This window comes from Scyliorhinus torazame, chromosome 6 (assembly GCF_047496885.1).
Source record: "Scyliorhinus torazame isolate Kashiwa2021f chromosome 6, sScyTor2.1, whole genome shotgun sequence".
Lineage (NCBI taxonomy): Eukaryota > Metazoa > Chordata > Chondrichthyes > Carcharhiniformes > Scyliorhinidae > Scyliorhinus > Scyliorhinus torazame.
In genome coordinates, this window is record NC_092712.1 from 44043118 (window position 1) to 44070615 (window position 27498).

The window sequence follows — 27498 nt, forward strand, 5'->3', positions numbered from 1 at the left end:
AGTGTGGGGTGACGAAGGAAGGTGCCCCCCCCCCGGGTGTGTATGGAAAAGACCAGTGGCAGTGGCCAGGTTGCGAACGATCCTTTGGAGGAGCGGCAGAGAAGAGAAGGAAGAAGCAAGATGGCGGCGGATGGAGCCCAGACGACATGGGGCCGGGACCAGCAGGAATTCCTCCAACGGCGTGTGGAGGAACTAAAGAAGGAAGTGCTGGCGCCGATGTTATTGGCAATCGATGGGCTGAAGGAAACACAAAAGGTCCAGGCGATAGAGCTCCGTGGAGTGAAGGCAAAGGCAGCCGAAAACGAGGATGAGATACAGGGCCTGGTGGTAAAAACGGAGACCCATGAGGCACTACATAAGAGATGTATCGAAAGGCTGGAAGCCCTGGAGAACAGCTCGAGGAGGAAGAACCTCCGGATTCTAGGTCTCCCCGAAGGAACAGAGGGAGCTGACGTTGGGGCTTATGTGAGCACGATGCTCCATACGCTAATGGGAGCTGAGGCCCCATCAGGCCCCCTGGAAGTGGAAGGGGCTCACCGGGTCCTTGTGAGAAGGCGGGAGAACTACCAAGGGCGATAGTGTTGAGATTTCACCGCTTCACGGACAGACAGGCTGTTTTGAGCTGGGCCAAGAAGGTACGGAGTAGCAAGTGGGAGAATGCGGTGATACGAGTGTATCAGGACTGGAGCGCGGAGGTGGCGAGAAGGAGGGCGAGCTTCAATCGGGCCAAGGCGGTGCTTCACAGGAAGAAAATAAAATTTGGGATACTGCAGCCGGCACGATTGTGGGTCACGCATCAGGGCAAGCAATACTATTTCGAAACGGCGGATGAGGCATGGACCTTCAGCCAAGAAGAGAAACTGGACTAGAACTGAGAGACTGATGTTGGGGGGGAAACAACGAGGTTGTGGTACAGAAGTGTAAATTGGGGAATGGGAGGTTTATAGTATTGAAACGATAGACGGGGAATTTTTCTCCTCTAGATGGGGGGACACGGAGAAATGTGGGCACCGGTGGAAAAAGGGACTGAGAGGGGGATGGGGAATGAGGGAGCTGCGCCATAGGGAGCGGGGCCGATAGGAAAGCGCGGGGGGTTTCCCGCGCTATGGAGATGATGGCAGGAAAATAGGCGCAGGAAGGAAGAGAGTTCCACACGCAGTGGGGGTCAAAGAGAGAACGGGGGAAGCCGGGGTCAGTTAGAGTTAGCTGACTTTCGGAAGCATCATGGGGGGAGTAACCATGCTAGATGGGGATCTAGCGGGGGGGGGGGGACTGACTGGGTTGCTGCTGCTGAGAGCAAGGGAAGCTGGCAAGAGAAAAGGTGGTCGGAACGGGAAGGCGCCGCCTGGGGGATGGGTGGGTGCGCGGGACCTGGGGGGCTGGCCTAGAATAGGGGATGGCTAGTCGGCGGGGGGGGGGGGGGGGGGGGGGGGGGGGGGGGGGGGGGGGGCAATCCGGCTGATCACGTGGAATGTGAGAGGCCTGAATGGGCCGATTAAGAGGGCCCGGGTGTCCGCGCACTTAAAAAGACTGAAGGCGGACGTCGTCATGCTTCAGGAGACGCATCTGAAGGTGGCGGATCAGGTTAGGTTAAGGAAAGGATGGGTGGGACAGGTGTTCCACTCAGGACTGGACCCAAAAAATAGGGTGGTGGCGATACTGGTGGGGAAACGGGTGTCGTTCGAGGCTAGGAATATAGTGGTGGATAACGGGGGTAGATACGTGATGGTGAGTGGTAGATTGTAGGGAAAGGAGGTCGCGCTGGTAAATGTATATGCCCCGAACTGGGATGACGCGGGATTTATGAAGTGGATGCTGGGACGTATCCCGGACCTGGAGGTGGGAAGCCTGGTAATGTGGGGGGGGGGGGACTTCAATACTGTGCTGGATCCAGGGCTAGACCGGTCTAGATCCAGGACCGGAAGAAGGCCGGCAGCGGCCAAGGTGCTTAGGGGGTTCATGGAGCAAATGGGGGGAGTGGATCCGTGGAGATTTGCTAGGCCGTTGGCCAAAGAGTTCTCCTTTTTCTCCCATGTCCACAAGGTATACTCCCGAATAGATTTCTTTGTTCTGAGTAGGACACTAATCTCGAAGGTGGCAGGAACGGAGTACTCGGCCATAGCCGTTTCAGACCATGCCCCGCACTGGGTGGATCTGGAATTAGGAGAGGAGAGGGAGCAGCGCCCACTCTGGCGACTGGATGTGGGACTATTGGCGGATGAGGGGGTCTGTGGAAGGGTGCGGGGATGCATTGAGAGATACCTGGAGGTCAATGACGATGGCGAGGTCCAGGTGGGGGTAGTATGGGAAGTGCTGAAGGCGGTGGTTAGGGGAGAGTTGATCTCCATTAGAGCTCACAAGGAGAAACAAGAGGGCAAAGAAAGGGAGAGATTAGTGGGGGAGATTTTGAGGGTGGATAAAAGATATGCGGAGGCCCCGGACGAAGGACTATATAGAGAGAGGCGAAGACTTCAGACGGAGTTTGACCTGCTGACCACAGGAAAGGCAGAGGCACAGTGGAGGAAGGCACAGAGGATGAGATATGAGTATGGGGAAAAGGCGAGCCGGCTGCTGGCCCACCAACTTCGCAAGAGGATAGCGGCGAGGGAGATTGGGGGAGTTAGGGATACAAACAAAGAACAAAGAAATGTACAGCACAGGAACAGGCCCTTCGGCCCTCCACGCCCATGCCGACCATGCTGCCCGACTAAACTACAATCTTCTACACTTCCTGGGTCCGTATCCTTCTATTCCCATCCTATTCATGTATTTGTCAAGATGCCCCTTAAATGTCCCTATCATCCCTGCTTCCACCACCTCCTCCGGTAGCGAGTTCCAGGCACCCACTACCCTCTGCGTAAAAAACTTGCCTCGTACATCTACTCTAAACCTTGCCCCTCTCACCTTAAACCTATGCCCCCTAGTAATTGACCCCTCTACCCTGGGGAAAAGCCTCTGACTATCCACTCTGTCTATGCCCCTCATAATTTTGTATACCTCTATCAGGTCTCCCCTCAACCTCCTTCGTTCCAGTGAGAACAAACCGAGTTTATTCAACCGCTCCTCATAGCTAATGCCCTCCATACCAGGCAACATTCTGGTAAATCTCTTCTGCACCCTCTCTAAAGCCTCCACATCCTTCTGGTAGTGTGGCGACCAGAATTGAACACTATACTCCAAGTGTGGCCTAACTAAGGTTCTATACAGCTGCAACATGATTTGCCAATTCTTATACTCAATGCCCCGGCCAATGAAGGCAAGCATGCCGTATGCCTTCTTGACTACCTTCTCAACCTGTGTTGCCCCTTTCAATGACCTGTGGACCTGTACTCCTAGATCTCTTTGACTTTCAATACTCTTGAGGGTTCTACCATTCACTGAAACGGGAACTACGGAGCGGAGAGCAGGGAAGGTAAATGAGGTGTTTAAGACCTTCTATGATAGGCTATATAAGTCCCAACCCCCGGAGGGAAAAGAGGAAATGCAACAGTTTCTGGGCCAACTAAGGTTCCCGAGGGTGGAGGAGCAGGAGGCGGCAGGTCTAGGGGCGCCAATTGAGGTGGATGAGGTGACTAAAGGACTGGGGAACATGCAAGCAGGTAAGGCCCCGGGACCAGACGGGTTCCCGGTGGAATTCTACAGGAAATATGTGGACCTGTTGGCCCCGCTGCTGGCGAGAACCTTTAACGAGGCCAGAGAAGGGGGGATTCTACCCCCGACAATGTCGGAGGCGACGTTATCACTAATCCTGAAGCGGGATAAAGATCCGCTGCAATGCGGGTCATATAGGCCTATCCCACTCCTAAATGTGGACGCCAAGCTGCTGGCAAAAGTGCTGGCGATGAGGATAGAGGATTGTGTCCCGGGGGTGGTGCATGAAAACCAGACAGGGTTTGTAAAGGGGAGACAATTGAATGTCAACGTGCGACGGCTGTTGGGGGTGATAATGATGCCCCCAGCGGAGGGGGAGGCAGAGATAGTGGTGGCGATGAATGTGGAGAAGGCATTCGATAGGGTAGAGTGGGAGTATTTATGGGAGGTGTTGAGGAGGTTCGGGTTCGGGGAGGGGTTTGTCAGATGGGTCAGACTCCTATATGGGGCCCCAGTGGCAAGTGTAGTCACAAACTGGCAAAGATCGGAGTATTTTCGGCTGCACCGGGGAACAAGGCAGTGGTGCCCCCTGTCCCCATTACTGTTCGCGTTGGCAATTGAACCACTGGCCATAGCATTGAGAGACTCGAAGAAATGGAGGGGGGTGGTTAGAGGAGGAGAGGAACATCGAGTGTCACTCTATGCAGATGACCTACTGCTATATGTTGCCCTGTAGAGGGGATGACAGAGGTTATGCAGATATTGAGGGAGTTTGGAGAGTTTTCGGGATACAGGCTAAATATGGGGAAGAGCGAGCTTTTTGTAATATACCGCGGGGAACAGGGAAGAGGAATAGACGCCCTGCCGTTGAGAGTGGAAAGGAGCTTCCGATATTTGGGGATCCAGGTAGCTAGGAGCTGGGGAACTCTACACAGACTTAATCTGACGCGGCTGGTGGAGCAGATGGAGGAGGATTTCAAGAGGTGGGATATGCTGCCGCTCTCATTGGCGGGCAGAGTGCAGGCGGTAAATATGATGGTTCTCCCGAGGTTTCTTTTCGTGTTTCAATGTCTCCCCATTCTGATCACGAAGGCCTTCTTCAAGAAAATAGACAGGAGCATTATGAGCTTTGTGTGGGCAGGGAAGACCCCGAGGGTAAGGAGGGGGTTCCTGCAGCGCAGCAGGGATAGAGGGGGAGTGGCGTTGCCGAGCCTGGATCACTACTACTGGGCCGCCAATGTGGCGATGGTTTGTAAGTGGATGAGGGAGGGAGAGGGGGCGGCGTGGAAGAGGCTGGAGATGGCGTCCTGTAAAGGAACGAGCCTAAAGGCGCTGGTGACGGCGCCGCTGCCACTCTCCCCGAAAAGGTATACCACAAACCCAATGGTGGTGTCAACCCTAAGGATCTGGGGGCAGTGGAGGCGACACAGGGGGGGGTGACGGGTGCCTCGGTGTGGTCCCCGATCAGGAATAACCACAGGTTTGTCCCAGGAAAGATGGACGGAGGGTTCCAGAGCTGGCAACGAGCAGGAATTAGGAAACTGAGAGATTTGTTTATCGACGGGACGTTTGCGAGCCTGGGAGCGCTGGAGGAAAAGTATGAGTTGCCCCTGGGGAACAATTTCAGATACATGCAAGTGAGGGCGTTTACGAGGCAACAGGTGAGGGAATTTCCGCTGCTCCCGACACAGGGGATCCAAGATAGAGTGATTACCGGGGTATGGGTTGGGGAGGGCAAAGTGTCCGACATATCAGGAGATGAGGGATGAGGGGGAGGCAATGGTAGAGGAGCTGAAGGGAAAATGGGAAGAAGAGCTGGGAGAGGAGATTGAGGAGGACCTGTGGGCGGATGCCCTAAGCAGGGTGTGGTAGTATGCATTAGGGGTCATGTGGGACTGTGAAGCCATGATGTCATTGGCTGACAGATCCCGGGTCCTGGTTGGACGTTGACCTCTAGCTCCGCCCTAAAGGCGGAGTATAAGTACCTGGAGTCCTCCCTCGCAGGCAGTCTACTACGAACTGCGGGGGAAACAGTCACGCTTAATAAAGCCTCATCGACTTCACTCTATTCGTCTCTCGGAGTCTTTGTGCGCTACAATTTATTAAGCGTGACTAAAAAGGACTATGGAGCTCAGGATCATCCCGGAATGCCTGAGGATCAGCCCCCACGCAGTGAACGCGGCAGCAGCTTTCAAGCACTGGCAGACTTGTTTTGAGGCCTACCTCAGAACGGCCACCGGCCGGGTCACAGAAGACCAAAAACTACAGGTCCTGCACTCGAGGTTAAGCACGGAGATTTTCTCTTTCATCAAAGACGCAGAGGATTTCCAGACGGCGTTCGCAGCACTAAAAAGTCTCTATGTCCGCCCAGTAAACCGGATCTACGCTCGCTATCAACTCGCAACGAGACGGCAAAGTCCCGGAGAATCGATAGATGAATTCTACGCCGCGCTACTAATTTTGGGACGAGCCTGCAGCTGCCCGTCGGTGAACGCAAATGAACACACGGACATGTTAATGCGCGATGCTTTTGTGGCAGGTATGAACTCCTCCCAAATCCGCCAAAGACTTCTAGAAAAAGAGTCGCTAGGACTCTCAGAGGCACGGGCCCTAGCAGCCTCCCTATACGTGGCCGGCCGAAATACCCGCGCCTACGGCCCCGACCGCGCGGCAGCCCATTGGGCTCCGTACGTACCCGTCGCGACAAACCCAACCCCCCCCCCCCCCCCCCCCCCCCCCCGGACACCCCACAGGCTTGCGCGGTCCAAACACCAAGTCGCACCGGGGGCGCCCGCTGCTATTTCTGTGACCAGGCGAAACACCCCCGGCAGCGCTGCCCGGCCCGCGCAGCGATCTGCAAGAGCTGCGGGAAAAAGGGCCATTTCGCGGTTGTGTGCCGGTCCCGCGAGGTCGCCGCTGTCCCGGGAGAACAGGGAGCCCTGCACGCCGCTTACGCTCCCCAACCCCCCCTGCGCCCCATGTACGCCCCGCAGGCGCAGCCACTCTGGGTCCCGACCACCGCGGTCCCGGGAGAACAGGGAGCCCTGCACGCCGCTTACGCTCCCCAACCCCCCCCCCCCCCCGCGCCCCATGTATGACCCGCCGGCGCTACCACTTTGGGTCCCGACCGCCGCTCTCCCCGGAGAAGAGGGAGTTCTGCGCGGCTCTAACGCCCCCCAAAACCCCCCCCGCACCCCACGTATGACCCGCCGGCGCTACCAATTTGGGTCCCGACCACCGCTGTCCCCAGAGATGAGGGAGCCCCGCGCGTTCCTAACGCTCCCCAACCCCCCCAGCGCCCCATGTGCGACCCGCAGGCGCAGCCATTTTGGGTCCCGGCCACCACGAGGGGAGGAAGGGCGCCGCCATCTTGGACCACCCCAGACCTGTACGACGCATGGGGGCGGCCATTTTGTCCACCCCCGCCGCCATCTTGTGACCCCCCAGCCATGTGCGATGCATGGGGGCAGCCATTTTGTTCAACCCCGACGTCATCTTGGACGGCAACAACGGACCCCAGTGTCAATGGCTCCACGGGGTTCGAAGAAGACGCTCAACTACTACAACCACGTCTCGCTTCAATAACGCTGGACCAAGCTGGGCCCCGGACACTCCAGACGACGACGAAAGCGGTGCTGATAAACGGGCACGAGACACCATGCCTAGTCGACTCCGGGAGCACGGAGAGCTTTATCCACCCCGACACGGTAAGACGCTGTTCTTTGACCACCCATCCCAGCGCACAAATGATTTCCCTAGCTGCAGGATCCCACTCCGTACAGATCAAAGGCTTCTGCATAGTTACCCTAACAGTGCAGGGGAGGGAGTTCAAAAACTACAGGCCCTATGTCCTTCCCCAACTCTGCGCCCCCACATTACTGGGATTAGACTTCCAGTGCAATCTACAGAGCCTTACCTTCAAATTCGGCGGCCCAATACCCCCACTCACTATCTGCGGCCTCGCAACCCTCAAGGTGCAACCCCCGTCCTTGTTTGCAAACCTCACCCCGGATTGCAAACCCGTCGCCACTAGGAGCAGACGGTACAGCGCCCAGGACCGGACCTTCATTCGGTCCGAAGTCCAGCGGCTACTAAAGGAAGGCATAATCCAGGCCAGCAATTGTCCCTGGAGAGCACAGGTGGTAGTAGTAAAGACAGGGGAGAAGCAAAGGATGGTCATAGACTATAGCCAGACCATCAACAGGTACACACAACTAGACGCGTACCCTCTCCCCCGCATATCTGACATGGTCAATCGGATTGCCCAATATAAGGTCTTCTCCACCGTGGACCTCAAGTCCGCCTACCATCAGCTCCCCATCCGCCCAAGTGACCGCAAGTACACAGCCTTCGAGGCAGACGGGCGATTATACCATTTCCTAAGGGTCCCATTTGGCGTCACAAACGGGGTCTCGGTCTTCCAACGAGAGATGGACCGAATGGTTGATCAACACGGGTTGCGGGCCACGTTCCCGTATCTCGACAATGTAACCATCTGCGGCCACGATCAGCGGGACCACGACGCCAACCTCCAAAAATTCCTCCAGACCGCTAAAGCCTTGAACCTCACGTACAACGAGGACAAGTGCGTTTTTAGCACCAACCGGCTAGCCATCCTGGGCTACGTAGTGCGCAATGGGTTAATAGGCCCCGACCCCGAATGTATGCGCGCCCTCATGGAATTTCCCCTCCCGCACTGCTCAAAAGCCCTGAAACGCTGCCTGTGGTTTTTTTCATACTACGCCCAGTGGGTCCCCCAGTACGCAGACAAGGCCCGCCCCCTAATACAGACCACGACCTTCCCTCTGTCGACAGAGGCTTGCCAGGCCTTCAGCCGCATCAAAGCGGATATCGCAAAGGCCACGATGCGCGCCATCGACGAGTCCCTCCCCTTCCAGGTCGAGAGCGACCCCTCCGACGTAGCTCTAGCGGCCACCCTTAACCAAGCGGGCAGACCCGTGGCCTTTTTCTCCCGAACCCTCCACGCTTCAGAAATCCGCCACTCCTCAGTGGAAAAGGAAGCCCAAGCCATAGTGGAAGCTGTGCGACCTTGGAGGCATTACCTGGCCGGCAGGAGATTCACTCTCCTCACGTAGCCTTCATGTTCGATAATGCACAGAGGGGCAAAATCAAAAACGACAAGATCTTAAGGTGGAGGATCGAGCTCTCCACCTTCAACTACGAGATCTTGTATCGTCCCGGAAAGCTGAACGAGCCGTCCGATGCCCTATCCCGCGGCACATGTGCCAACGCACAAATTAACCGTCTCCAAACCCTCCACGAGGACCTCGGCCACCCGGGGGTCACTCGGTTTTACCACTTTATCAAGTCCCGCAACCTCCCATACTCCTTAGAGGAGGTCCGTACAGTCACAAGGAACTGCCACATCTGCGCAGAGTGCAAACCGCATTTTTTCAGGCCGGATGGTGCGCACCTGATTAAGGCTTCCCGCCCCTTTGAACGCCTTAGTCTGGATTTCAAAGGACCCCTCCCCTCCACCGACCGCAACATATACTTCTTTAATGTGGTGGACGAGTACTCCCGCTTCCCATTCGCCATCCCCTGTTCGGACATGACCGCGGCCACAGTCATTAAAGCCCTGAACACCATATTCACACTGTTCGGTTGCCCCGCATACGTCCACAGCGACAGAGGGTCCTCCTTCATGAGTGACGAGCTGCGCCAGTTCCTGCTCAGCAACGGGATAGCCTCGAGCAGGACGACGAACTACAACCCCTGGGGGAACGGGCAAGTAGAGAGGGAGAACGGCACGGTCTGGAAGACCGTCCTACTGGCCCTACGGTCCAGGGACCTCCCAGTTTCACGGTGGCAGGAGGTCTTTCCGGACGCCCTCCACTCCATCCGGTCACTACTGTGTACTAGCACTAACCAAACGCCTCATGAGCGCCTCCTTGTCTTCCCCAGGAAGTCCTCCTCTGGAACGTCGCTGCCGACCTGGCTGGCGGCCCCAGGACCCATCTTGCTCCGAAAGCACGTGCGGGCGCACAAGTCGGACCCGTTGGTCGAAAGGGTTCACCTCCTTCACGTGAACCCGCAGTACGCTTACGTGGAGTACCCCGACGGCCGACAGGACACGGTCTCTCTGCGAGATCTGGCGCCCGCCGGCAACACACACACCCCCCCGACACCAATCACCCAACCCCCCCCTTCCTGCCACCGCCACACCCCGCGACCGCCCCCTTCCCAGGAGGATCAGTCCTCCTCCCAGGCCCGACCAGGAATGAAGCCCAAGCTGAAACCGTAAGGCTCCCGGAGAAGACAACACCAAAACAAGCACCACCACCACCACCGGGGCCGGGGCGATCGACACGGACGACCAGACCGCCCGACCGACTCGTGGCGTCGATCTAACAGTACAATGTGGACTTTGTGGACTTTTAACGAGAACATTTTGTCTTTTCCTGACGATTACTGTAAATAGTTTGAAACAAAAAAAAAACCTTGTACATACTGTTATAACATGTGAAAGTTTTCCTCCCAGGACCAGCCTTGTAAACCCTTACCACCATGCGAAGCATCACCCCGCCGGGTTCATTTTTAACAAGGGGTGAATGTGGTAGTATGCATTAGGGGTCATGTGGGACTGTGAAGCCATGATGTCATTGGCTGACAGATCCCGGGTCCTGGTTGGACGTTGACCTCTAGCTCCGCCCTGAAGGCGGAGTATAAGTACCTGGAGTCCTCCCCCGCAGGCAGTCTACTACGAACTGCGGGGGAAACAGTCACGCTTAATAAAGCCTCATCGACTTCACTCTATTCGTCACTCGGAGTCTTTGTGCGCTACACAGGGTAAACTCCTCGTCTTTGTGTGCCAGGCTTAGCCTGATTCAATTTAAGGTTCTACACAGAGCACATATGACGGGAGCAAGACTGAGCAGGTTCTTTGGAATGGAGGACAAGTGCGGGAGGTGCTTGGGAAGCCCGGCGAACCACACACACATGTTCTGGTTGTGTCCGGCACTGGATGAGTACTGGAGGGGAGTGGCAACGGTGATCTCAAAGGTGGTGAAGGTCCGGGTCAAGCCAGGCTGGGAGTTAACGATATTTGGGGTAGCGGAAGAGCCGGGAGTGCAGGAGGCGAAAGAGGCTGATATTCTGGCCTTTGCGTCCCTGATAGCCCGGCGAAGGATCTTACTCATGTGGAAGGAAGCGAAACCCCCCAGTGTGGAGGCCTGGATAAACGACATGGCAGCGTTCATAAAACTAGAACGAATGAAGTTTGCGTTGAGAGGATCGGCTCAGGGGTTCTCCAGGCGGTGGCAACTGTTCCTTGACTATCTCGCGGAACGTTAAGGGAAAATAGATCGTCAGCAGCAGCAGCCCGGGGGGGGGTGGGGGGGGGGGGGGGGGGGGGAAGGGGGGGGGGGCACTATTTTTTGTTACTTTGTTAGTTCACTAAATTATTTAAATAATGTTATTTATCAGTTACTGTACTATTTTTATGTTGATTTGTAAAATGGAAAAATTCTGTTTGAAAACTTTAATAAAATATATATATTTTTTAAAAATGTGATAATGACCCAATAATCTGTTTTAGTGATGTTGGTTGAAGGATAAATATTGACCAGATTCTCTTCAAAATAGTGCCATGGGTTATTTTACATTCACCCAGGAGCCAAACCGGGCCTTGAGTTAACAGAACTTTTATGAGGTCACGGAGAGTTCACACCGAGTTGTATCAAAGAAAAGTAGGTTTATTGACAAGGTACAATACATAGCTCCCGTAGTTCCCAACCGGGTCTTAACAGATTGGTGTCGAACTGGCCGACCTTATATACAACATAGATAGAATTTCCACCGCCCCCTAATGGGGGGGCTTGTACTCCGCAAGGGACACAGGGAAAGAAATCATTCCGACCCCATAAGTCACGTGCAGGTTATGACAAGAGCCTCCAACACTGACGCAATTTTCTCAGTACTGCACATGAGAGTCAGCCATAGTCTCTGGAGTGGACTTCAACGTCGAAGCTTCTGCCTCAGAGCCAAGAATGCTCCCTCAGCCACAACTATCTCCAGATTAGAAACATTTCCATGAGATGCTTTGCAGAGATAACAGTCATTGTCTGAAAACTTTGAGTCAGGCAGAAGAGGTCCAAGTAGAACCAGGCCAGCAAGCCAGAAAAATTTACTTAGGATGATTAATTTAATGTTGTTTGATTCTTACTTCTACAGATAGGAGTAGGTGCGGCAGCACAAGTGATTAGCACTGGGTCCCAGGTTCGATTCCCTGCTGGGTCACTGTCTGTGTGGAGTCTGCACATTCTCCCCGTGTCTGCATGGGTTTCCTCCGGGTGGTCTGGTTTCCTCCCACAGTTCAAAGACGTGCGGGTTAGGTGGATTGGCCATGATAAATTGCCCTTAGTGACCAAAAAAGATTAGGAGGGGTTACGGGGATAGGGTGGAAGTGAGGGCTTAAGTGGGTTGATGCAGACTCGATGGGCTGAATGGCCTCCTTCTGCACTGTATGTTCTATGTATCAATAGTATCTGGCAGAAAAATATTAGCCTTAACTGCAATTATTGAAATCATGAGTTCAGAAAGAGCATTTGGATTCTCAAACCAGACTCTTACACTCCAAGATCTTCTTCATAGATCCTAAAGGTATCCAAGTGAAATCCCAAGACATCTTGTCAAGCCCAATAGCACCCAATATTGAGCTCTGATTGACTGGTATCTCTCCAAAATATCCATGGTCCGAGCAGCAGAGCAACTCATAGTCCGCAGAGGCCCATTTATTACCTCACTGAACAATATCTCCAATTTCTCTCTCCAGACCAGACCCTGAAAGAGCAAAATGTAAAGGCGAATGTACTGATTATGCTCAGCCTGGTAAACACGTATGAAAGAGAGGAGACACACTCTTTGTCCAGAATTAGAAGAGGAGCAGAATTATTAGCAAAACAAGGTAAGTCTGATTATTACACCAGTCTATCCCAGTACATGTCAAATTAAACTTATTAATAATAATGATCACATATTGTCACAAGTAGGCTTCAATGAAGTTACTGTGAAAAGCCCCTAGTCGCCGCATTCCGGCGCCTGTTAGGGGAGGCTGGTACGGGATTTGAATCCGCGCTGCTGGCATTGTTCTGCATTACAAGCCAGCTGTTTAGCCCACTGTGCTAAACCAGCCCCTCTTTGACTTAACAAAACTATGGCTTAACTTTGACTTTGACTTAAACTTTGACTTAACAAAATCAACGCTAAAGACGCTGTTCTGGTGGACTTCCTCCAACAAACCACATGAGGCACAGAGACAGGAACTACCCAGAATAACCTCCAAGACACCGCACTCCCCTCCAAGACACCGCTCTCCTCCAAGGCACCTACCTACTCCAAGACACCTCCCTCCTCCAAGGCACCTCCCTCCTCCAAGACACCTCCCTCCTCTAAGACACCTCTCTCGAAGACACCGCTCTCCTCTAAGACACCTCTCTCCTCTAAGACACCTCTTTCCTCTAATACAACTCTCAAGTTGAGAGAATTCTAATACAGCTCTACCTTCAAAGTTACAGATACACACTGTTCAATCAGTACACTGAACATTGTTTAATTTCCAATCTTGTATTCTTAAACGTTTCAGCAAAGTAAGAGTGCTATCTCCTCCTAGCTAGAGACTACTTGCTCTGACGTAAACAACCCAGGCCTTTCTGGAGGGTTCTTGCTGATCTCAGGTTCTTAAGGGTGTGGAAAGCTCACTCTGGGTGTAAGCATTTAACTAGCATGTGCTCATTACTCTTAGCTCTGACCCCCTTTTTACTAAATCTGTTAATTTACCATAATAACTGAGAGTGTTCCTGTGAATCGATTGCAAAGAAAGAAAGAACTTGCAATTTATAAAGTCCCTTCCATGGACACAGGAGGCTCCAAAGTACTTCACAGCCATTCAAGTACTTGGAGTTGAAAAACCTTTTCACACGGTGATTGGTTCAGTTCTGGAATGCACTGTCCTGGAGGCAGCTTCAATAGAGGCATTCAAGAGGACATTAGATGATTGTTTAAATAGAAACAAGGGCCGAGGCATGGGGAAAAGGCGGGGGAATGACACTCAGACAGGATGCTCGGTTGGAGAGCTGGTGGAGACAAGATGGGCCAGTTGGCCCCCTCGTGCGGCGTGACAATTCTGTGATGTGGGAAACATGTGTGCACAGCGAGGATTCACACATTCCCATGAGATAATGACCAGTTATTCTGTTTTTCTGTGATGTTATTTGAGGGATTAATGTTGACCTGGATACCAGGGAAAACTCCCCTACTTTTCCTCGAGTGACAAGGGATCTGAGTGGACAAACATAGCCTCGGTTTAATATAGCATCTGAAAGATGACATTCTCCGAGAGTGCAGCACACCCTCAGTACTGCACTAAAGTGTCCACGTAGATTTTGTTCCCAAGTCTCTGGAAACACAGCAAACACCATAATTATTGGACCGTTAACTCTGCTGACCCCTCGAGTCAAACAGGTTTTTACGATTTTAGCTTATGCACTGTGAGTGACGTTCTATATTCAGTAGGTCTCAGGAAGCGATTCGGATTGGATTGGATTGGATTGGATTTGATTATTGTCACGTGTACCGAGGTACAGTGAAAAGTATTTTTCTGCGAGCAGCTCAACAGATCATTAAGTACATGGGAAGAAAAGGGAAGAAAAGAAAATACATAATAGGGCAACACAACATATACAATGTAACTACAAAAGCACTGGCATCGGATGACGCATACAGGGTGTAGTGTTAATGAGGTCAGTCCATAAGAGGGTCATTTAGGAGTCTGGTGACAGTGGGGAAAAAGCTGTTTTTGAGTCTGTTCGTGCGTGTTCTCAGACTTCTGTATCTCCTGCCCGATGGAAGAAGTTGGAAGAGTGAGTAAGCCGGGTGGGAGGGATCTTTGATTATACTGCCCGCTTTCCCCAGGCAGCGGGAGGTGTAGATGGAGTCAATGGATGGGAGGCAGGTTCGTGTGATGGACTGGGCGGTGTTCACGACTCTCTGAAGTTTCTTGCGGTCCTGGGCCGAGCAGTTGCCATACCAGGCTGTGATGCAGCCTGATAGGATGCTTTCTATGGTGCATCTGTAAAAGTTGGTAAGAGTCAATGTGGACATGCCGAATTTCCTTCGTTTCCTGAGGAAGTATAGGCGCTGTTGTGATTTCTTGGTGGTAGCATCGACGTGGGTGGACCAGGACAGATTTTTGGAGATGTGCACCCCTAGGAATTTGAAACTGCTAACCATCTCCACCTCGGCCCCGTTGATGCTGACAGGGGTGTGTACAGTACCTTGCTTCCTAAAGTCAATGACCAGCTCTTTAGTTTTGCTGACATTGAGGGAGAGATTGTTGTGGCTGCACCACTCCACTAGGTGCTCTATCTCCCGTCTGTATTCGGACTCGTCGTTATTCGAGATCCGGCCCACTATTGTCGTATCGTCAGCAAACTTGTAGATGGAGTTGGAACCAAGTTTTGCCACGCAAAAGTCTTGCATGTTTGAACATTAAGTGTTTATTGATAACAGAACTATGCACATATTTACAGGGTATAACACAAGCTATGAGCTCACCCCATGCTTGCTTCTCCACAGGTCTCTCTCCAGTCCACAACTCACTCTATTCTCATGACATGTCTCTCTTTTTTTATTTTTCTGTGTGGTCTGCTGTGATCTTTGTTGCAGTTGAAGGCGCATCTCCCTATGGTTTGGATGTTCTTCATCAGTGGGCTCACCTTGCAGTTTGGCTTTTAGCGCAGTATTGTGTTTTTCCGAGTGTCTCTGTGCCTCACTGAGGCGTGCGCTGGCTTGTTGATGCTTTCTCGTTCCTTCCTCCAGCATCATCTTGCAGCTGTGCACATTGGCCAAAGTGTCTGTGCTGTGGTGTTTGCAGGAAGTGTGGCAGCGACTGTTGGAACCTGGGCATGGGGCTCATTCTGCTCTTTCTGGTCATTTTCTGGTGTGTCTTCCACTCGAGTTACACTGGTAATTGTCGAAAGGTTTGGCTGCTCTGACCAAAGACAAACCCCTCCGCCTGAAAAGAAACAGGACAATCCGGCTCGGCGGAGAATGGAGACAATTCGGAGCTGAAATCTCTCGCTTGCCTTGGGAAGGCTGCCGTGGCGGTCTCAACCTCTTTGGTCTTTCATTTATTTTGCAGCGATTTGTTAAATTAGCCTTCCATATGACTGTGCAGGATTTTCTGGCATTTAATCAATTCAATCAATTCCTAGCTTTGCCCGAGATTTTTAAACCCTGCAATTCTTTTTTTTTTAACAATGTGCTCAGCTGGCATGTGGTATGTGGCATCTGCTCTGAACACGGCTGGCGGTGGTGAATTCAGGAATGGACGTCTCTGCTTTTTTTAAAGCTAGTCCTGACTTCGAACTGAATATTGTGCTCACCCTTACTAGACCCTTTGACTCTGTGGCCATTCACAATGGATCTCCATGAGATCCTGTGGGACCCTCAGCTGCAATGGCAATCCAGGCAATCTCCTGTTGTGTCTTCCCTTCAGGTGCTTTCAGCTGTTGCTTTAATTTTCCAGCTTATGGGTTTCTGCTCCAGCTTCTCTGAGGTTCTGGGTTCGATGCAGTGAGCTTTGCCTCTGTCCAGTCCCTTTTACAACTTTCCAGAACGTCTCTTTACATTAACCTATGCTAGTCCCTAAAGCCAAAGTATTCCTTGCATAGATATTCCTTTCCCTTTATTCTTTCATGGGGTGTGGACGTCACTGTTGCCCATCCCTAAATTGTGGCTTGTTGTGGATCTGGAGTCACATGTAAGTAATATTTCCTTCCATGAAGGCATTAGTCAACCAAATGGGTTTTAATAACAATCGATGAATTGAATTGAATTGAATTCAAATTTGAACTCAAATTTCACCAACTCCCATGGTGGGATTCGAACCGGGTCTCTGGATTACTAATTCAGTGGCAATACCATCATGCTGCCATCGCTCCATCTAAAGACACATTTCAGAAAGTAAGGTGGACGCTGGACAGAAAAGTAACAAAATCTTGGAGGGAAAAGGTGGGCAAAAAGAATGACTAAAACTCAAAGGGAGGTGTGAGAATGTGGGTTTTGGGAAGGATTCCCAGAAAGTACAATGGGAATGGCTGACGGAACGAACACCAATGATGGAATGACAGGACCTGGGAGTGAGGAGGAGGCAGTTACCCTGTGTACATAAGATGTAGACAAGATAATTTTGTGGAACAAGTTTACTCTTGATTGGAGAGTTGCAATGATAGTGACTAATTTTTGTTTTGCTTTCAGATGAAGATTTTGAAAAGCCCTATTTAAAAATAGTGAATCACAAAGGGGAAATAATTGAGATTCCCAAAGAGCAACATGTGGTGAGTTTACGGGAACACATAATAAACCTTCTCAGAACTCCAAACCGTCAGAATATTGCCAGTAAATACAGAACTTGTATTTACAGAGCGCAGCATCAAGTTGTCAGCACTTCACAGTCAATGAGTTTATTTTTGAAGTGTTCACAAGATATGCTGTTGTGCCTACCTCAGGACTCGTATGTTTCTGCTCCTAGAAGATGCACAGCTGGAGGAAACAGGTGTGGAGGCTTCTGAGGAATCTTCTGCATCTCTGCTGATGACTCAGTTATCCGCACACCTCAATGGAGAGCAGATCCAGATGTGACTTGCCTGTGGACCAGGCCCCTCCCATTCTAGCTGCCGGCAAGCAACTGGTACAAATTGGAGAGCAAATCATCTGTTCCTGGATTTGGGAAAGACAGAGGAGATAAAGATAAACTATTTTCACTGATTGGAGATTCTAAAACTAGGGGACATAGTATCAAAATTAGGGCTAGACTGTTCAGGACAGATGTTAGGAAGAACGTCTTCACTCAAAGGGTGGTAGAGGTTTGGAACTCTCTCCCACAAACAGCAGTTGAAGCTGGAACAGTTGTTAATGTTTAATCTGAGACAGATAGGTTTTTGTTAAGCAAAGATATTAAGGGTCCAAACATGTCCAAAGATGTGCAGGTTAGATGGATTGGCCATGCTAAATTGCCCTTAGTACCCAAAAAGGTTAGGTTGGGTTACTGGGTTTCTGGGATAGGGTGGGTTTAAGGGATAGGGTGGAGGTGTGGGCTTAGCTGGGGTGCTCTTTCCAAGGGCCGGTGCAGACTCGCTGGGCCAAATGGCCTCCTTCTGCATTGTAAATTCTATGATTCTATGATATGATATGGGACAAAGCATATGGAGTTAGGTCACAGATTAACCATGATCTCATTGAATGGGCGGGACAGGCTCAAGGGGCTAAATGGGCTACTTTGGTTCCTCTTTTATATGCTTTTTCTTTCAACTTAATACCCTCCTGAACTCCCTTGTTTAGCTATGGTTGATTTAGCCCTCTCTTAAAATCTTTCCTCCTTAATGGGATATATTTTGCTGAGAGTCATGAATTACCTCCTTAAATGTCTGCCACTGCTTGTTTGCTGTCTTTCCTGCTAATCTATCTGCCTAGTCCATTTTAGCAAACTCAAACCCCGTTTCATTGTAACTCCATTTATCTAAGTTAAACGTGGTGGGCGGGATTCTCCCCCCCCCCGCCCCGCTGGGTGGGAGAATCGCCGGGGCTCCGCGCGAATCACTCCACGCCGCCCCGACCCCCGCACGCGATTCTCCCAACCCTCCGAAACCAGCGGTGCGCGAATCGCGCCGGGCCACTCGGAGAATCGGCGCAAACGGCGAGCGCCGATTCTCTGGCCCAGATGGGCCGAGCAGCCGGCGAAAAAAAGGACAGTCTCACCCGCGCCGTTCTAATCTGCTCTCGGGCCGGCGGGACCTGGGGCTTCAAGGGCCGGGAACGTCCTGTTGGGGGGAGGGGGGTTCCAACCCCGGGGAGGCCCTCCGGAGTGACCCAAGTTTTTCTCACTCAAACTAAATGCTAAATTCCATCATGTTATGATCACTACTTCCGAGGGGACCTTTTACTCTGAGGTCATTTATTAAACCTGCCTCATTACCCATTCATTACCAGATCCAAGATACCCTGTTCCCTGGTTGGCACCATGACATATTGCTCTTGAAAAATATCCCTAATGCACTCTATGAATTCATTGTCGTAGCTATCCTTTCCATCTTGGTTCACCCAATCAACATGAAGATTAAAGTTACCCATGATTATTGCTCTATTCTTTTTACATGCTTCTATTATTATTTGTTGATTTATACCCTTTCCTACAGTGTGACTATTGTTTGGGGGTCTATAAGCTACTCTGACCAACTATTACTCTTCTTGAAAGTAGGACCATGGGATCTTTTACATCGAGCTGAAAGGTTAGGCAGGGGGTTGGTTTAAGGCCACAGCCAACGATGCTGGGGTGAATTCTCCACTGGCGGGATTCGCCGGTGGCGTGGGGCGGCTAAAATGGGAAACCCCATTGGTCAGCCGCTGGAACGGAGAATCCCACTGCGAGCAACGGCGGCAAATTCACCCCGTCATCTCTGGCACAGAAATCTCACCGTGGAAACTTTAAACTCACAACCTTCAGGCTGAGGGCAGAGAGTGAAACCCACTGAGCCCCGGCGATGCTCACACAATCAGACAATACTTTAAAAATATTTCCTATTGGCCCTGCTTTGACCATTTGTCCATTGTTCTTCTTTTGTTGACAGATGATTCTGACAGCCTTGATCCTGCACGAGAAAGGCAGATCTGATATGAAGAAAGCGAAGTATAAAGAAGCTTTAGAGTTCTTAAAACTTGCAGAACTTGAATTCAGGTGATGGATTTTCTCATTTTAATTTCTTTTGCGTGTGGAAAATATATATTTTTAAATTTGAGCAACATTTAAATTTACTAACATATCTCCAATGCAGTTTGAAGAGTAAATAGAGATAAGACTAGGTTTGTAAGATGAGGACAATGGATGGAGTCTTGCTCTGAGCTCATGTACGCTCCGCAATGATAATATTCCTGAAGGTTCAAAAACCTGGGACCGATTTTCCTGGTGGCCCGCCCGTGTGTTTCCCGGTGGCAGGAGGTGTCACGCCATACACGGGTGGTGGGGTTCTTTCCTCCTGCTCCTGTTAATGGGATTTCCCATCGAGGATACGCCAGGCCCCGGGAAACTCTCAGGCAGGGGTGCTATGCCGGTGGGGGGGGGGGGGGGGGGGGGGGGGGGGGGGAGACAGAGAATCACATTGTCGCCAGCAAACGGCAAGAGAATCCCAGCCTTGATTTTCATTCAGAAACTTCTGTTACAAATAGAAAAACATTGACATTCTTCAGAGCTGAGCTTGTAACTCATTCCATTACAACTTTGAATTCAATAATTTGTTCCTTTTTATAAATATGAGTTTGTAGATTAAGAAGAGGATTGGTACAGGCAGGTGTTCGATAGTGGGATGGATTTAAATATTGGGGGTTTAAATGTAAGGAAATTAGGAGTTCCCCCAGTTGGATTGTTACTAGGGAAGGACCATTTGAGAAAAGTAATTGGTTCTTCACAATCATATGAATGATTGAAAAGAGGAAGTTGGGGAACTTGGCAGAAAGCAGGTAGGTTGCAGTTGGTGTGTTGGGTAGGCTGGGTCGAGGTGAACTGCACTTGATGCAGTGTAGCGAGAGACAGATCTCCAACGCTTGATAAAATGCAACACGACTTCATTCAACATCCAAACTATTATACATGTTCAACTGTGGGTCGACACAATGCTGACTTGACTGGAGACCTGACACTAGCCTGACCAGACTAAGCTAGCTACCACATGGTGTAGGCACTGGCTAGCTCACGAGCTCTGACTGTCTCAGAGGCTGGGTCCCGAGAGAGCGGGAAAACTGGTGCCCTCTGGATTTATAGCGGTCGTGTCCTGTCTGGTGATTGGCTGCTCTGTTCTGTGTGCTTACTGGTCATCCTGTGTGTCAATCACTGCCTGTCTGCGCTCCATTGTATACATAGATGTATATTATGACAGCAGTGATCTATCGTAAAGAGGCTGGTTCACCTTCAAACTCAGGGTTGCGACCCACGGGTGGGACATGGGCGGGTGCCTGGAGGGTTGTGGGACCATCAGTCGCGGCCTTCCCGATTGAGGGAAGAAGTGTCCAATGGCTGCGACCGGCTTTTAAAAATGCTGGCCGTACCAGGCTTTCAGAATGCCGGCCGTCCTGTGCATGTGTGCCCCTTAGCAGTGCACAGGCCCAGAGCCCAGCGGGACAGACCACCTCCTCCTGAATCAGTGCGCTGATCCAGGAGCAGGTATTTTAAAAAACGATGGAGTCTTTCCACCAGGAATGGAGGCAGAGAGGAGGTCACGCGCCCATACACTGGCCACGAGAGAGATTCCCCCATTGTGAGCTGCCAGCAAGCAAACAACACGACTGAAGAATTGAAAATGGATTATTTTGTAATAAGGAAGAAAGGGCCAGGGACACAAACAGGCCAGGATCTGACAACTGAATCTGCTGGAGAGGGCTTCTCGGGAGAGTCTACGGAAGGACAAAGCCGTGTTCATGTGAGCTCCAGGGCTTCTGGTGAACAACCCATTGAGAAGAAACTAAAATCAGGAACAAAGCAGTATAAAAAAGATTTTTTGAGTTATGGTTTTATTAATATTGCCAATGCAAATCAGGATGCAATACCCATGTGTGTTATGTGTCGGGAGAATGAAAGTTTAAAACCCCAGAAACTTCAAAAGCATTTGAAAGCATGGCGTGGACTTTTTTCAAACTTAAATCATCAGCTGAAGTCCTTAGCTGAAATGTCACATTGAATGACAAAGCAAGCAAGATCACAAGGACCAAGCAGGCTCACTTGTCATAGAATCATAGAATCTACAATGCAGAAGGAGGCCATTCAGCCCATCGAGTTTGCACCGGCCCTTACAAAGCGCACCCTACTCAAGTCTGCACCGGCCCTTACAAAGAGCACCCTACTCAAGCCCACGTATCTACCCTGTCCCCGTAACCCAGTAACCCCCACTTAACCTTTTTGGACACTAAGGGCAATCTATCACGGCCAATCCACCTAACCTGCACATCTTTGAACTGTGGGAGGAAACCGGAGCACCCGGAGGAAACCCACGCAGACACAGGGAGAACGTGCAGACTATGCACAGACAGTGACCCAGCGAGGAATCGAACCTGGGACCCTGGAGCTGTGAAGCAATTGTGCTAACCACTATGCTACCGTGCTGAGCCTAATGGTATTGTCGCATTAATGGTAAACAGAAAATGGTGTGTCGCAAAGTCCGGGTAGCGTGGGTGGCAAAGGTCGGTCGGCGTGGGACGCGAAGGTCAGCCGATTGGTAAAAGTGGGTCCCAGGAAAAAACTTTTGAAAAACACCGCATCAGACCCTAATTTTGTGGTCAGTGGTAAGGCACTTGCCCCTGGCCTTGAAGAAAGCTGCCCCTATTGATCGAGCGACCATTGTGGCGCGGCTTTCCAATTTCCCAATGGCAATTTAAATCTGGCACCAAGTCAAGCGGACCTCTTGACATATGCTGCCTCAGTGACGTGAGTAAGCAGGTCAGCAACATTGAATTATTTGCACATGCAAAAACCAGCAAGTTAAAAGCACTTACTATCCTTCACATTAAAATGACATTTTCAGACAGCTAAATGAGTGATAGTGATTGGATTAAGATAGCAGCTAAAATAAAGGCAGACAAATTGTTTTTGGAAAAAAAGAAATGAAAATGTTTTAAAAAATATGTGGGATTTTATTTTATCACTGTGGAACAATTTAACATTCCATAAATGTAAAAAACTACTTTTCGAGGTTAGCACGTCATTAAAAACCCCATAACACCTCGTTCAACAAGGTTTGGCTTTCACTAGAGTTTGATTATGGCGACAGGCCCGTGACTTATTCCAGGAATAATGAGCCATGGAAGCAGGCAACAGTCTGCCGAATGCACCACAAGGTGTGGGAAGAGAATTGGAATTGGAAGGGTTTGTACAGCAAGACAGACAGCATAACATTGGAAGGATTCATCAATTCTGTTCATTCCATGAATTACATTCTGGGAAGCCTGAACAGTGCAACTACTGGGGCAGCACGGTAGCACAGTGATTAGCACAGTTGTTTCACAGCTCCAGGGTCCCAGGTTCGATTCCCCGCTGGGTCACTGTCTGTGCGGAGTCTGCACGTTCTCCTTGTATCTGCGTGGGTTTCCTCCGGGTGCTCCGGTTTCCTCCCACAGTCCAAAGACGGGCAGGTTAGGTGGATTGACTATTCTAAATTGCCCTTAGTGTCCAGAAACGTTAGGTGGTGTTACTGGGCTATGGTGATAGGGTGGAGGCGTGGGCTTAAATAGGGTGTTCTTTCCAAGGGCCAGTGCAGACTTGATGGGCCAAATGGCCTCCTTCTGCACTGTAAATTCTAAGATGCAACAACTTCTGTATTCCCATGTGTTCTGCACATGTGTAGACTCCAGAAATAGCCATCACTTTCAGTGGAGTAATGACAACGACGTCTGATAGTTTCACAGTCATTGGGCTGAATTCTTCACGCTGGAAACGTGAATTGCGATCAGGTGGAGAATCGGGCGTCTGGCCAAAATCAAGGTCCGCACCCGGATTGGAGACAGTATGTTCCGCCCTTCCATGATGCTCCGTCCCCTCAGGCGGATGTCTCACAAGCATGAATTACGACAAGTAGTTAGCGACGGAGGCTCGGCTCCATGGCTGTGGAGAGGGAGTGGGAGGCTAAGAAAGTACTGAAAAACCATTGAAAACTGATGGGCATACTGGGGGTAGCTGCCCGGGCCAGGTGCAGTAGTGGGGAGTGACTTGGTGCCAAGTCCGTGGACTTGGGGTGCCCTCCTCAGGATCGGGGTGGCCTGGCTCAGACACCATTGCTGCAGTCTATCTTTTTAATGCACTCCTTTGGTGCTACTTACAGGCTCCTGGCTGCTCACACTGCTGACTGCTGCTTGTGTCCTGTAAATGCTGCAAGGATCACTCCTGGTTAAATACCGTTTGTTCCCTTTTTCTATTTTTAGTTTTTGTTGTTTTTCACTTTCATACTTTTTGTCCATGGATGATTAATGACTTCAAGGCAAAGTGGCTCACCTTGAATTTGAGTAGAGGCCTGGGTTGGGTAAAGTGAAGGCTGACCTGTGACCTCCAGGCAAAGCAGGCTTCAGGAAACAGTTTTGCATTTCAAACCAGCAGATTCCAGAAGAGTTTCACTGACATCATTGCTGGCTCAGGTTGGTGGACTTGGCTGGCAGCCAATGGACTGGCTCAGACCGCCAGGTTTTGCCAATAGCCCGTGCTGATTGGCTCTGATTTTCTCTGCAATGTATCTTCCCCAATAAGGCTGGCTTTCCCTTCCGGTTTCATTTCTCCGCCCCGCCTCGCCACATTTCTGTTTCAGCATGCCAGAGGGATGCTCCATTATCCCAGCTGGCCAATGGGGTTTCCCATTGTGGGGCAGCCCCATGCCGTCAGGAAACCCACGGGCTGCCGGCAAAACAGAGCATCCCGACGGTGGAGAATCCTGCCCCCTAGCTGGAAGCAGCTACTCTAGTTCTCTCACTCTCTGAGATGTTTAAACCTCTCTGAGAATCTCATGTTGGGATTCTGTTCCTTCCTCTGCAAAGCTGGCCGTCATTCTGGTGACATTGGAAACCAATTCAGTTTAAAAGTCCGGCTGGAGCTGGGTTGAGGTGAGGCAAAGAGTCTTAAGAATTAAACACGCCTGAGGCTGTTCCTCTGAGTGAGGGCCCACGTTAACAAAACTGAAAGGGACTCTCCAGAAGAAATTCTACTGTCTGGGGGTCCTGACTGAATGTTCCAGCCAGACGATCATCACTGACAATACACCAGTAGCTCTGATCACTCAGCATCCTGCAAGGGACACCTGCTGCAAAGACGTCAACATTGGAAGCAAGGACTCTCATCTTTCTTTTGCCTTTAAACCCTTCTAATTTTTACCTCTTCTCCCTCTCTGTGTTAGTCTATCTTGTGTGTGTTTGGGTAGAGGGTGGGATGGTAAAAAGGGGTGTAGTAGGCTAGCTTGCCGTTATTCTGTTGTACTTGCTGCCTATTTCAGACTTATTTCTGTTACAAATAAAGTTATTGTGTACAACTTACAAACCTGGTGACTATACATTATTGGGCAGTCAAGGGCCAAACATTGTGGGAGTTTTAACCAAATTATCGGTTAACTCGCTTGCATTGGGTCTCCGGGTCTTATGGGGCTGGGATCAACCGCGCACTAGCCCAGGGTGTTGTAACAATGCTCAGAAGGCCTATTGGCATCTGGGGCTCCACCCAGGCTGCCCCAAGGGACACCCTTGTACCCCAGCTGCATCATCAAGGGCCAAGTTCAATCAGGAGCTCACCAGCTGTTGACATTCCTCAGAAGTGCTGCCCCATTGCAGAGGAAGCAGGGGATCAGCAGGGCTCACCCCTGCCAGAAGGCAAATGTGGCCTTTAGAGCTTTAAAATTTTTTATTTTATTACAAACATGTATCAAAACAGGTTACAACACATAAATACCCCAGGAAACATACGTCCCAACAATCAACTATACAGTCTGTACAAATTTTCCCCCTTTTTCACTCTCCCCTCCCCCTCCCCTCCTGCAACGAACAGCTCCTCAAATACAGTTACAGACATCCCCCACCTTTTCTCAAACCTCTCTGCAGAGCCCCTGAACTCATACTTTATCTTCTTCAACCGCAGGATGTTGTACAGGTCACCCTACCAAGCTGCTACCCCCGGTGACGACGCCGACCGCCACTCCAGCAAAATTCGCCACTGTACAAACAGAGAGGTGAAGGCCAAGGCATCGGCCTTCCTCCTCTCCATGAGCTCCGGCTTCTCTGAGACCACAAATATCGCCACCAAAGGGACCGGGTCCGCTCCCTCGTCCACTGTCCTGGCTAAGGCCGCGAACACTCCCGTCCAGAATCTTCCCAATTTTGCACAACCCTAAAACATGTGCACGTGATTCGCTGGCCCCCGACCACACCTCTCACACTCATTTGCATGTCCTGACCCACTTACGGAATAGCACCCCCAATGGGAATGCCAATCGCACGCACGACCTGGTGACGCAATGAGACTGTCGAATCTCGCGAGCGGCCTAGCCACTTTTGGGGCCTGGTCTGGGATCATAATATTACATGGCACCGTCAACAGAGCAAAATAACCCAAGGTTGAAACAAGGTTGAATCATGACAATATTCTCAAACAAAACTTGACACTAAGGCTTGTTATTAAGAAAGGTGACTGAAAGCTTGCTGAAAGAACATAAGAACTCGGAGCAGGAGTAGGCCATATGGCCCCTCGAGCCTGCTCCACCATTCAATGAGATCATGGCTGATCTTTTGTGGACTCAGCTCCACTTTCCGGCCCAAATAACCTAACCCCTTTATTCTTCAAAAAACTATCTATCTTTATCTTAAAAACATTTAATGAAGGAGCCTCAACTGCTTCACTGGGCAAGGAATTCCATAGATTCAAAACCCTTTGGGTGAAGAAGTTCCTCCTAAACTCAGTCCTAAATCTACTTCCCCTTATTTTGAGGCTATGCCCCCTAGTTCTGCTTTCACCCGCCAGTGGAAACAACCTGCCCGCATCTATCCTATCTATTCCCTTCATAATTTTACATGTTTCTATGAGATCCCCCCCACATCTTTCTAAATTCCAACGAGTACAGTCCCAGTCTACTCAACCTCTCATAATCGAACCCCTTCAACTCTGGGACTAACCTAGTGAATCTCCTCTGCACACCCTCCAGCGCCAGTACGTAGATGATGAGGGGGAAGAGAGAATTGGCAAGCTGGGGAGGTTTGGGGTGGGGTGGGTGAATTTAATAACCGCTTATTGTCACAAGTAGGCTTCAATGAAGTTACTGTGAGAAGGCCCCAGTCACCACATTCAGGCGCCTGTTCGGGGAGGCCGGTATGGGAATTGAACCCGCGCTGCTGGTCTTGTTCTGCATTACAAGCCAGCTGTTTAGCCCACTGTGCCAAACCAGCCATTAGGGCAGCAGAAGGCATGGCCACCAAAAGTGGAGTGAAGGAAATAGAGAGTGAGCGAGATGTCAGAATTAAACAAGGAGGTCACGCTCTCCTTTCAGTATAAAGTATAATAAATTCAGCCTGAACCAACCTTCCCTGTGTGGCAGGAAAGTCACATAATTCCGAAGATAAAAGAAAGGTCAGAACATTCTTCTTGCATTGGTTTGATGTACTGGTCTATTTTTTTTACAGGAAATGTGACCAAGTGCAACTCAACAGCATTGACAACTATGGAGTGCTGAATCTAGATGCATGCTGGTGCTATCTTAAGCTGCGGGATATTGAGCAGCTCAAAGATGCGAAGGAAAGGTTAGAAAACGCTCAGAGATATTTCACCAACTGTTTTGGGGAAAATGAAGAACGACTTCAACAACTTGAGGTTGGTTGATATTTTGTCTGCGACAGTCACCCATTTACCTGGGTTGGCGCATTGAGAGTCAGCCTCGCCTTCCAGCCTGTTCATCATTAGATTTGAGCATCTCTGGCAAATTCAGCATTTATCGCCTATCCTTAATTGCCCTTGAGAAGATGGTGGTGACCTGCCTGCTTGAACTGTGGTGTCGGGAGGGAGTTCAAGGATTTTGACCCAGCAATAATGAAGGAACGGTGGCATTGTTCCATGTTAGGGTGATGGGTGACTTACAGGTGGTGATGCTGGCCTTGCCCTTGCCCTTGGTGCTGCCCTTGTGTTTCTAGATGGTAGAGGTTGTGGGTTCGGAAAGGGTATGGCCATGGCAGTGATTCCATTTGTTAGAATAATGACCTTTTTCTTTCAATTGCCCTTTTCCTACATCCCTTCTTAAGCAGTTCCTCCAGTGGTGTATTTACAGGGGATATCGAGGTATTTTTAAAATTGCTATTTCAAATTAGTGATATGCTTGTACCAAATCATTG

The 27498-nt window shown here is 50.5% G+C and overlaps 1 protein-coding gene across 2 annotated transcripts in view; it reads left to right on the forward strand.

Annotated features, from left to right (window-relative positions):
* LOC140424771 (NEDD8 ultimate buster 1-like) overlaps positions 1 to 27498 on the forward strand; it is a 169652-nt gene that overhangs the window by 80788 nt on the left and 61366 nt on the right. For both annotated transcript variants that reach the window (XM_072508160.1, XM_072508161.1), the window contains exons 5-8: positions 12386 to 12517; positions 16870 to 16949; positions 19239 to 19345; positions 26797 to 26983. In XM_072508160.1, coding sequence (XP_072364261.1) covers positions 12386 to 12517; positions 16870 to 16949; positions 19239 to 19345; positions 26797 to 26983 — 506 coding nt within the window. The remainder of the gene's footprint in view (positions 1 to 12385; positions 12518 to 16869; positions 16950 to 19238; positions 19346 to 26796; positions 26984 to 27498) is intronic.